The sequence below is a fragment of the Clarias gariepinus genome, chromosome 15 (assembly GCF_024256425.1).
Source record: "Clarias gariepinus isolate MV-2021 ecotype Netherlands chromosome 15, CGAR_prim_01v2, whole genome shotgun sequence".
In the NCBI taxonomy this organism is placed as follows: Eukaryota; Metazoa; Chordata; class Actinopteri; order Siluriformes; family Clariidae; genus Clarias; species Clarias gariepinus.
The window spans coordinates 16937751-16950494 of record NC_071114.1 but is presented as its reverse complement, the minus strand read 5'-3'; the positions used below and the strand labels follow the sequence as shown (position 1 = coordinate 16950494).

Below are 12744 nucleotides of genomic sequence, written 5' to 3'. Positions count from 1 at the left end.
ATATGGAAATCGTATGTCTGCATGGAAGCTAAAAATGACTTATGAAGTTACCAAATACAAAACACAGCAGGTATTAACATTATGAAAACTATACCTATGTATCTTTTAAAAGATGTATTAGCCTCAGTTTATAGGACTGTTTTACTGTCCAAGATTTTCATGTAAACATGAAATAAGACATAAAATGCTTTTGAAAATTGTAAAGGATATGACGCAATTACAATGCAGATGGTACATTTTTGTTTTTGAAATGTCCATGATTTGAAGTATGTGCTACTTCTCTTCCTGTTCTAAAACAAGGTCAATTAGAACTTGTCAGACCCAATGACCTTTTTCAATTTCAAGTCCAATCTTTATGGTCCCTAACAAACAGAGCTTTTCCAATTAGCTTCACTAACAAGATGTTTTATCATGGCCACATGGTTGTTTAGTCCTAATCCTGTGAGTTCTCCTCGCATTTTAAATATTGCATGTGGAAATGGTTTTACTTTTTAGCATTAAACATTACTGACTCTTGATCTACTGTCTATTCTTTAAGATGCGACTTGACCAAGTGTTTCAGATCATGATCATACATGATTTTTACAAAAAAGTATTTTTTTTTGGTAAAAAAACAACAAAGATGTTAGTTCAGCACTGTTCTTCCAGGTTTTAGTGATGTTTTGGGAAGTTCCTAACCCAATTCCAGAAATTTCAGCCATCACCACGGGAAATGTCGTCTGATAAGGTTGTTTAAAAAAGTGAAGCTACTTACAGCTCAGTTAGGGTTAAAATATTCGCTTCCATATCAATCACTGCAGTAAATTTAAATCCATTTCTTTTCAACAAGGCAGTGTTCGTTAATTTTAATTCTTTAAGGTAAAATATTAAATAAATGCATCTCTAACACCATGAGTTTGCAATGTCATGCATGTTTGTTATGAGTCTAATTTGGTTTGTTTTCCTGGATTCATTCTTATTTTATCCTGGATTTTATAACCGCTAATTATGTTTTGCAGTTGCATCCTGCACTGTACTCCACAAAGAAAGATAACAGCCAAAGTGACCAAAACAAATGCAGATCTATAGTTAGAGCATTTGTGTATATATCAGAGAGAGAGAGAGAGAGAGAGAGAGAGAGATACACAAAAAGACAAAAGATCCCCACATGTACCTGTATCCGTCAATAAAGCTGGAGTTGATGTAGTCGGAGCCTTCTAGTCCTCTGATTGGCTGAAGGCAAACTCGGGTAGTTTCATATGGCATGATGTTTACCAGGCGGTTCTTAAACTTGTTACATGGCAGGTTGGCGCTTATAAACCTAGATGTGTGGGCCTTGGAATTGGCCAGTCTCTGCAAAAATATAGACAATGAAGACATGAGCAAATACTATACATGTGCCAATAAAACAACTAGACAGCTATATACAACTATAAACTATATAGAACACATATAATTATAAACAACTATATGCTATTGTACACACAGCAAAGTAAGCTAATGTGTCTTTAGGCTTAAGGTCATTACACAGAGCAGACACCACAAAAACAAAAATGCTGCCCTTCTTTCCTGCTATTTTATACCTTTCCATATTAGATGATTGGTCAAAGTTTTACAGATTGTTATAACAGAGCAAATGTAATGTGCAAAATACCTTTGTTTTTTTCCCTTTAATTGGAATAAAAACATTCATCTCAAACTAAAAAGAAATTAGATTTTTTTTTTTAAAAAAGAAAAGAAAGTCTTGCAAATCCTGGACTTAAGTGCACTAAAAAAGGCTGTCTGAATTTTCAGTAACGTCTCTAACATACTTTATTGCGTAATTTTAGAGATGACGCAAGACCACATTTAACTTTTTGATATTGATACTGAAACCTTAAGTGTCAGATGAAACGGATATCTGTTCAATACTTAGCTTTTAAGCTTTACAATAACTGAAACACTTATAAAATACTAGAACACGACTTTCACAAAACTGTAGCTTTTAAACAAAAATGACTTGCACTGCACATATATTAAATAAAGTATGAAGTATAAATATAATAAAAATATATTTCCACAAAATGAATGCACTTATATCTACAATGCCAAATCCAATTCCATTCAATTCCAAGACCACAACATTTTACAGAAGAAGAAAAAGATTGATCAATGTACAAACCAAAAGTTCCTAAAACTGCACAATTTATACTCATTGTAAGCTAAGATTATGCTCATGACACATGATATGACACACCTATGTGGATCACAAGTGACTTTAAAAGTTTATAATTGGAGCGTTCTGGTTTTAAGCACACAGGAATCACGGCTGTGTTCCAGCTGTCTGGATATGAGTGAGAGAGGTGCGCTGGCCCAGTTCTTCTGAGCACCTGTTCCATCCATCACACACAATCATCTCTCTAACAGTGGTAGAGCTGGTGAAATTAATCACTGTCACATCTAATAGAGAAAAACCTGTGTGATTTTACAAACAAATGCACACGCATACACCCACCCAAGTGTGTATATGTAGACATGATATAAAACCTAACAAATAAGCAAATCAATACATAAAGTTCCAGTATTTCTGCACGTTTTTAAAAACAGGTGGGTTTAATCAAGGGGTATCTGGTTCAAAGTTGTTAAACATATCCAGGTTCAAATATCAGAAACGCAAGCTGAAATGCTGATCCATCAGCTCATATTGATCTTTTGGTCTCAAATCTAAACACAGTAAACACAGTGTGTGTGTGTGTGTGTGTGCGCATGCGTGTGTAGTCATATAACATTAATTGAGGCAAGTGTGCATTAGTGTCAGAGCAGTGGCTGCAATCTGTCCCTGTTTCTAGGTCATCTGTCTGAGTGAATCTTCTTACGGGATGAGTGACATCCACTCACTCTTTCTCTGGTGTTCCTTACTCTTCACACAACTGATATACTGATCTAGATATACTGTAGACTGGGTTAGCTATGGAGGACAGATATATGTGTGTGTCCGTCCGTGTGTGTGTGTGAGAGAGAGAGAGAAAGTGTGTGTGTGTCTCACTGGCTGGGTGCCTGCTCTTCAAAGGAAGCACCTGGAAAAGGATGAAGAAGCACAGACCCATGCAGCTGGCTGATCGAATTTTAAACACACACTGTCGAAACTACATGACCAAGCAATTTATTTCTGCTACAATGACTCCACCGGTTCAGTGACACACACACACACACACACACACACACACACGAAATGAATTTAAACTAAATATAAAATTTACACTACTTCCCCTTCCACAGTTGAGATATGCTTAATGTCCGACATTCACTTCTTTAATTCAACACATAAGCTATAATGCTAATGTAACTAAGTAGTAATAATATTTTTTTATGTAAATATTCACCTCAAAGCCATATGCAATTCTTTAGTGACAGACTTTATCATGTAGACAGAATCACTTAAATAACTTAAATGAATATTTAATAATAATTTCTTGTCTCGATTAGAGATCTTTTCTTTAAAAAAAAAAAAAGAAAAATACTATATTCTAATTTTAAAAAAGCAGGACATAAAAATTCTAGAAAATGTAACACTTAATTCTCAAAGTGAATGCACTTAATGGCAAGTTATTAACTAGAGACCATGTACAGTATGTAATTGAATATTTAAGTTAAACAATTCATGGCCACGACCGTACAATAAGTGGTTATGAGATACTAAATTTAAGGCTTTGAGTTATTAATATTATTAAAAATAACTAAACATATACAGTATACTGTTGTAGCCACACCTCACTGAACATCATCACCATGTCATCTCAGTGGCTCTGCGTGTGATTCAGATGACAATACAGTTCTACATTTCTCTCTCTTGTTCTTCTGTCTGTTCATCATCATCAGCTAATAATTAAAGCCTCCTGTAGTTCTCCCTCTCCTATTAATAACTCCGTTAAATCTCGGTCCTCTGCTGTGCTGCTACAGTTACATCATTTGCATGGACTGCGGCGAGATCGTCTTCCCAGGAGATGAGGAGCGTCGCTGTTCTTTGCCCGACAGATGCATCGCTCTGTTGCGGAGGGTAATTTAACAAACGATTACAGGCTGTAGTGCAATACGGTGCACGCAATTAGGTCAAGAGCTGCTCGGATATGAGTGGGCTTTAATGGGTTTTAGTCACGTAGCATACCATGGGATGTCAACAGCTCTTCAGTGAAATACAGTCTAACAAAAGTCTTTCATAACCTCAGCCTGTGACGTCAGCAACACTTACGATTTGTACAGTGAGCTAACAAAGGTAGATTAAAGTCAGATAAGCACAGTCACCAGAAAGATTCAGATTAAAGCAGCGTTACTATGGATACCAGAGCAAAGGAGTCTGACATGTACATGTGTTCACCTTAAAATAGATGCTTCAGTTGTATGCTGTTGAATGCAGCGCTCACGTAATCCTCCATCTATAATTCTCCATAAAACAGTGTGATTGGCTAAATAAGAGGCTATGTTACTTTGATGGTCATGTTGTTTAAATTTATGTAAATTTTATCCTAATTTAATGAATTGCCTTGATCCTACTATAATGCATCATTTTATCACAGTTAAATTTTGTTACATTTTTAGAAATCAGCTTAATAAATTTGGAATATTGCATGTTGGCACTATATAAATGGTGTGAGAACGGTACAGAACTGAAACTTGTGCATCTTGAACGTGCATGCCCTGCGACGGGGCATAGCTCCATCTTTAGCCACGCTGCATGAAAACTTTCCAGGACAAATCAATTTACGTGGTACTGACTTCACATATCCGTCTCATTCCCCCGATCTTACACCATCTGATGCCTACTTGTAGGGAATGTTAAAGGAGAGTGTGTTCAACTGTGAAGATCTGGTAAGTGTGTGCCTTTATTACACAAGCAAATCGTCTTCTTTTGTATGAGTCTGCGGCAACATAGCAAACCTGTTCGGGGATAGGTCTGAGAATCTTTGTGAACAATACAAACACTGCCTACAGCAAGGTGGTGCACCCACACTTTGAACACTTACTGTACATTGCACTTACCATGGTAAATCAAAACGGTAACAGAGAAATAAATTCACAGATTACAAGGTAATTGGATTGCGAGCATAATTCGTTACACAATTGGAGGCTGACTAAATACTTTTTTTGCCCCATTGTATGTACAGTATATACTGTGTATATATATATATATATATATATATATATATATATATATATATATAAACATACATACACACACACTGTACATACAGTGGGGCCAAAAAGTATTTAGTCAGCCACCAATTGTGTAAGTTCAACTATGAGATACAAAATATGAACTAAAAAATCCAAAAAATTACATTGTAGGAAGAATTTATTTGCAAATTATGGGTGGAAAATAAATATTTGGTCAATAACATTGAAATAAAATTGAATCTCAATACTTATATAATGACAGATGACAACGTTTTCTGTAAAGCTTTACAAGATTTTCACACACTGTTGCTGGTATTTTGGCCCATTTCTCCATGCAGATCTCCTCTTGCCCCTAATTATGGGGCTGTCGCTGGGCAAAACAGAATTTCAACTCAATTTCAAATTTCCACCCCCATGCTTCACAGTAAGTATGGTGTTCTTTGGATGCAACTCAGCATTCTTTCTCCTCCAAACATGACAAGTTGAGTCTGACCATATGACATTCTCCCAATCCTCTTTTGGATCATCCAAATGCTCTCTAGCAAACTTCAGACAGGCCTGGACATGTACTGACTTAAGCAGGGAGACACGTCTGGCACAGCAGGATTTGATTCCCTGGTGGCGCAGTGTGTTACTGATGGTAGCCTTTGTTACTTTGGTCCCAGCTCTCTGCAGGTCATTCACTAGGTCCCCCGTTTGGTTCTGGGGTTTTTGCTCACAGTTATGGTGATCATTTTGACCCCACAGGGTGAGATCTTGTGTGGACCCCAGATCGAGGAAGATTATCCGTGGTCTTGTATGTCTTACATTTTCTAATAATTGCTCCCACAGTTGATTTCTTTACACCAAGCTGCTTATCTATTGCAGATTCAGTCTTCCCAGCCTGGTGCAGGTCTACAATTTTGTTTCTGGTGTCCTTTGACTGCTCTTTGGTCTTAGCCATAGTGGAGTTTGGAGTGTGACTGTTTGAGGTTGTGGACAGGTGTCTTTTATACTAATAAGTTCAAAAAGATGCCATTAATAGAGGTAACAAGTGGAGGACAGAGGAGCCTCTTAATGAAGAAGTCTGTAAGGGCCAGAAATATTGCTTGTTTGTAGGTGACCAAATACTTATTTAACAGAGGAATTTACCAATTAATTCATTAAAAATCCTACAATGTGATTTTCTGGATTTTTTTTCTTATTTTGTCTCTCATAGTTGATGTATACCTATGATGAAAATTACTCTCATCTTTTTAAGTGAGAGAACTTGCACAATTGTTGGCTGACATATCCCCTGCCTTCCCACATACACACACAAACACACAGACACAGAGAGAAAAATAAAAGTGTAATTGTGTGATTTGTGACTGAGCCCATCTGTGTATGCATAAGGGATCAGCATTTAATGCCAGTTCCTGCAAATGCATGTTACTTGTGGAATTAGTGTCCTGTAACGACATTCTGGAACTGATGAGAAATATCTGAATGAAACGTTTCCTCGAGCAGATGGTTGCTTTGAACACCTTTTGCCCCTCTAGTTTTATATACTGTAGTCTAAAATCTTTCAAAAATCTGGAGTACAAAGTTTGTTCTCATCATTCTTCATATTCGTTGTTGCTCAGAATGACAGAAATAAGGAATGCAGGTCTTATTTAGTTAAAAAAAAATTGATTCAAGATTTTACATGATCAATAATGGTGCATAAAATTATTTAAAATGCATTATTAAACAGATTCATCCTTTAAGAAATTGAAATTCAATTTGGATTAAACTAATCTGATTAATACTAATTTAGGTATATTTAAAGGATTTTATATTCTCACTGAATTATTTAATAAGATAATTAACAGATTAAGAGCTTGTAAGGGCCATATTTCATTCTTGTGATTTGTTGTTGTTTATCTTATTTCAGTTTATTAGTTAAACATTAAGCATTAAGTATCATAAATATAATTTGTATTGTGACATCATTTCATGTGTTGTTCTGTGACATCATCCCACAGTTATGCAGTTCCATGTCTATCACGCACGTTAGTTGTAGTTGTTGTTAAGACACGGAAGGATACAGAAAGGTTTGGAGCACACAAGCTTTTGACCGTGATAACGTGAGACAGTAAGCTAAAAGGAATACAGTAAAATAAGTTGTTGTAACTGTAATCTATCGAAGCTACAGAACACAGCAAGCGACTCGTCGTGACTACAGTGGATTTATGCAAGAAACTGTAACAACCGTTGTTTTTGATGTTGAAAATAAACAAGAGACAAAGAAATCAACGAAACGTCTGATGTCGTCAGTGACACTGTGTAACTAAAGACACGCGTCAGAACTTGTGAATAACATGCACCTACATAAAGTCAAAAGCTTTCTCCGCCGCAGAAATGAAGATAAGTGATTTAAGATTGTGAAGAGCGCGCGTGCGACTTCAAAAACGCGCATCAACCGAAACCGAAAGCGAGAAGAGGACTTGCCTGCCTTAAACTTCACCATGTCACACGGCGAGGACGACGCCGCTATCGCCGAATTTGAGCAGGTGATGGTGCTCGACGAACTGAAGAGCGCCAGAGAAGGCAAGTGGAGTCAGTTGACTGTATTATACAATGAACTAGAGGCGCTTATGGACAATGCTTGTAATTTGCATGACGTTAAAGCCAAGCGCCGCCAATACAAAGCGCTGCTAAACGACTTTATTGAAAGTAATGTAAAAGTGCGATCGTGCGCAAAGGTTGAAGAGCGTGAAACTGATCAGCAACACTGGTTTCACCCTAGATTAACGCGCTGCTCAGAATTCATGGTAAGAGTGGAGTCGTGGATCGCCGACACTAGTAATCGCTTTAAGCCGTCTCAAACAGTTGACGATGGAGTTTCGCCAAACGACAGTGTGTCAATGGCGGAGCGTAAGACGCCCGCCCCCCAAAGGCAAGGAAGCGTAACGTCATCGGCATCCAAGAGGTCCTTAACGTCAGCAGCATCCGAAGCTCGACTAAAAAAGGCAGAAGCCAATAGAGCAGCTTTGCTGGCTAAAGCAGCAACTTTAAGCCATCGGCAGGCGCTGGAGCTGGAGGAAGCACAATTAAAGGCTGAGGAAGAGCAATTGAAAGCAAGATTAAAGATTGAGGAAGAGCAATTGAAAGCACAACTAAAGGCTAAACAAGCACAATTAAAGGCACAAAAGGAAAGGCTGGAAATGGAAACGGCGCTTGCAATGGCCGATGCTGAACTAAATTCTTACCAGAACCGCAAAAAACAACATCCTGCCAGACGGAGCGTGGTCGTCGAAACGAGTGGTGCACGCCCCTCGGAACCAGAGCAAAACGACCACTGCAACCACAGTTCGGCAACGGAATACCTCGAGCTGCCATCACGCCTCCGAGCAACCCACTTAAGCATGCCAGTGAGTGCCAAACCCATAATGTCAAGCACCCTAATGGAACGGCCCACCCAAGGTAACGAACACTCACTTTACAACACTGACATAGTGGAGCCTCAGGGTAGGATGCCACTTCAGGCAGATCTTACAGAAATGTTTGCAAAGAGTCAGAGGCAACATTCCTTACCCTCGCGCAACGTTCCTCCATTCTATGGTGACCCTCTTGAGTTCACGTCCTTCGTAAGAGCCTTTAAACACGCCATCGAAACCAACACTGATAGCAATCATGATAGGCTGTTCTTTCTCGAGCAGTATACTGAAGGACAGCCTAAGAACCTAGTGAGAAGCTGCCTGCTCATGCCAGAACATCGTGGCTACGCAGAGGCTATGAAACTGTTACATGACAATTTCGGAAATAGACAAATAATCGCTACAACGCTGATGCAAAAGGCACTCAACTGGCCGGAAATAAAGTCAGAGGACGGAAAGTCGCTAAAAACTTTCTCCCTGTTCCTAGTAGAATGTTACAATACCATGTCAAGCATCGATTACATGGATGAGCTAGACAATGCTACCAACTTGAGAGGTGTTGCCTCAAAACTGCCCTACAAATTGCGTGAAAAATGGAGAAGCCACGTATACAAGTACGAGGAGCGCAATCAGGAAAGAGCTAAGTTCGTGCAGCTGATGAAATTCGTAGAACGAGAAGCAAAGGTAATGTCCAACCCACTCTTTGGAGACCTGAACGTTTCGACTAGTGGTACAACGACTAGTGGTAAAAAACACAGCAGCAAATCCTCTCCAGGATTCAAGCAAAAAACTGAAGAAAAGAGGGGCAGCAGCTTTGCGACCGGCGTAAAACAGGTTGGTAAAGTTCATAGAGACTCAATCACAGTAAAGAGTAGTGGTGCATTAGTTATTAGTGCCTTCACTAAACCTTGTGCATCCTGTGAGCAAGATCATACCCTAGACGAATGCCACAAGTTTAACAATGAGACATATAAGGTCAAATTGGACTTTCTAAAAAAGAATGGATTCTGCTTTGGCTGTTTAGTAAAAGGACATTTAAGCAAAGACTGCACGAAGAAAATTACCTGTCAGCTGTGCTCAAAGAAACATCCTCGCATGCTACACATTGCAGCAAAAGACACAGCTCAAGCGATCGCAAAGGCTGACGAAACCGAACCAGTTCAAACATTGCCTGTTGCAGCGAGTCACGAAACGAGTGCGTGTGTCGGGGCTGGAGATGACTGTATTCTCTCCATAGTACCTGTTAAAATAAAGTCCAAAAAGGGCAACAAGACAGTAAAAGTATACGCCTTTATGGACCCAGGTAGCTCTGCTACATTTTGTACAGAGTCACTAGCAAGGCGATTAAACGTACAAGGTAAAAAAATTGACATCATGCTAAGCACCCTGAACGCGAAGAAACAAGTAAAAAGCTATGTGCTTACTGATCTAGAGGTTAGCAGTCTGGAAGAAAACACCTTTGTTGAACTCCCCAAAGTGTTCACACAAAAGAGTATCCCAGTCTCAGTGGAAAATATTCCACAACAGCACGACATTGATAAGTGGCCATACCTCAGCGAAGTAAAACTGCCTTACATTAATGCTGGAGTTGAAATTCTCATAGGTAACAAAGAGCACAGGCTCCTAGAACCATGGCGAGTAATTAACAGCAGGCACAATGGGCCATATGCAGTAAAGACTGCTCTTGGATGGACCATAAATGGACCTCTTCGAGAGTCAGTCGAGGAAGGCACATGTAACAATGAGCAAGTGAGCGTTGCAGTCAACAGAGTCTCCATCGAAAGTGTGGAACAAATGCTGATACAACAGTACAACCATGATTTTCCTGAACGGAACTGTGATGACAAAGCTGAGTTGTCACAAGAGGACTATCAGTTTTTAGACTCTGTAACTAACTCCCTGCAATTTACCGATAATCACTTCTACATCGGTCTCCCATTTAAGAAAGCAGCTATTCAAATGCCCAATAACCGAAGCGCAGCCATGCAGCGCGCACTGAACCTCAAACGGAAGTTTAAGCATAACCGCTCCTTTCACAAAGAGTATTTAAACTTCATGAATGACATGTTTGAGAAGGGTCATGCAGTCAAGGTCCCCACACCCCACCTAAGTCGACAAGACGGGCAGGTGTGGTACATACCTCACCATGGTGTGTACCATCCTCAAAAGAAAAAGCTAAGGGTAGTCTTTGACTGTGCTGCTAGCTATCAGGGAATATCATTAAATAGCGAGCTTCTGCAGGGACCCGACCTGACAAACTCACTCATTGGGGTGCTCGCACGCTTTAGACAAGAAGAAGTTGCTATGATGGCAGATGTGGAAGCCATGTACTATCAGGTCAGAGTTCCGGAAAAGGACACAGACTTGTTGCGTTTCCTGTGGTGGCCGAAAGGAGACGTGAGTCAGGACTTGGTTGAGTATAAAATGGTTGTTCATTTGTTTGGTGCAAAATCATCTCCAAGTGTAGCTAACTTCGCCCTTAGGAAAACAGCAGAAGAAAACCGCAGCAATGCATCTGCCGAGGCAGTCAACACAGTACTTAAAAACTTTTATGTAGACGACTGCTTGAAGTCTGTCTCTAGTCATAGTCAAGCAGTTGCGCTATATAGTAATCTCACCAAACTGTGCGCAAGTGGAGGGTTTCACCTCACCAAGTGGGCAAGTAATAGTCGTACATTGCTAGCTTCCATCCCTGAGGGCGAGAGAATTAAAGACATGAGGGACTTAGATCTGAGTAAAGACGTACTCCCTGTTGAGAGGGCCCTAGGGGTGCTGTGGTGTATTAATTCAGACACGCTCAAGTTCAAGATTAGTTTAAAAGAGCGGCCTGTGACTAGAAGAGGAATCTTGTCAGTCACTAGTTCAATTTATGACCCCTTAGGCTTCCTTGCACCAGTCATACTGCCAGCTAAGATCTTAATGCAGCAGTTATGTAAAGAGAGACTCGCTTGGGACGATGACATTCCCGAACAATTTATAAAAAGATGGAGGGCCTGGCTACACGAGTTGCATCAATTGTCTGAGTTTAGTGTAGCAAGATGCGTAAAACCAGTTGACTTTGGAGTCACAAATACAGCACAACTTCACCACTTCTCAGATGCAAGTGAAATGGGATATGGAGTTGTCTCATATATTAGGTTAGTAAATGCTGATGGACTTACACACTGTGCATTCATGATGGGGAATTCTCGCGTAGCGCCCTTGAAACAAACTACTATCCCCCGAATGGAATTGACAGCGGCAGTGGTCGCCGTAAACAACGACAAAATGCTGAAAGGTCAACTGGAAATAGAACTGCTGGACTCTGTGTTTTGGACCGACAGCACAACTGTTTTGAGATACATTGTTAATGAAAAACTTCGCTTCAAAACCTTTGTCGCTAACAGAATCTCCATCATACGAGAGTCAACCAAGCCACAGCAGTGGAGGTACGTCAACACTTTAAAAAACCCAGCCGACGCTGCTTCCAGAGGAGTTTCCTGTGAAAAATTCATGAAAAACAACAATTGGATCCATGGTCCGCCCTTTCTTAAAACACCAGAGAGTAAATGGCCTGAAAACATTCACGATCTGTCGACGAAAGAGGATGACATTGAGATTAAACACTCAGCCTCAGCGAATCTCGTAAAAACTACAGAGAGCACAGATGCCGTGAGTAAACTGATTAAATATCACTCCGACTGGTATAAGTTAAAAAGATCCGTTGCCTGGATTCTTTGCGTTAAAGACATGCTTAAACAGAGAACGAAAAGGATTAAGGGACAGGCAAACAACTCAATAATAGAAAACCATAAGTCTCTATCAATTAAGGACTTAACAAGGGCAGAAAACGAAGTCATTAAGTTCGTTCAAAACCAAAAATTCAAAGACGAAATTTCCATGTTACAAAAGGGTAATGCTTCCGTAAAAAGAAACAGTTGTCTCTCCAAACTAGATCCAGTAATGCAGGATGGAGTGCTAAGAGTAGGAGGACGTCTTGGTAGGTCTGCAATGCCTGAGCATGCAAAACACCCTGTCATTATACCCAAAGACTCACACATTACAACTTTAATCTTAAGAAACACTCACGAACAGGTCGGACATTGTGGAAGGAATTATATGCTTTCAAAATTGCGGCAGAAATACTGGATTCCGACAGCAAATTCCCTTGTGAGAAAGTTTCTGTCCAGTTGTGTGACATGCAGAAAGATCAGAGCGAAAAATAGTGAACAAAAAATGTCAGAACTGCCACCCG

At 39.8% G+C, this 12744-nt stretch overlaps 1 protein-coding gene across 15 annotated transcripts in view; it reads right to left on the bottom strand.

Moving 5' to 3' along the window:
* ptprsa (protein tyrosine phosphatase receptor type Sa) overlaps positions 1 to 12744 on the bottom strand; it is a 266166-nt gene that overhangs the window by 9747 nt on the left and 243675 nt on the right. For all 15 annotated transcript variants that reach the window (XM_053513183.1, XM_053513182.1, XM_053513193.1 and 12 more), the window contains one exon: positions 1154 to 1332. In XM_053513183.1, the coding sequence (XP_053369158.1) occupies positions 1154 to 1332 (179 nt within the window). The remainder of the gene's footprint in view (positions 1 to 1153; positions 1333 to 12744) is intronic.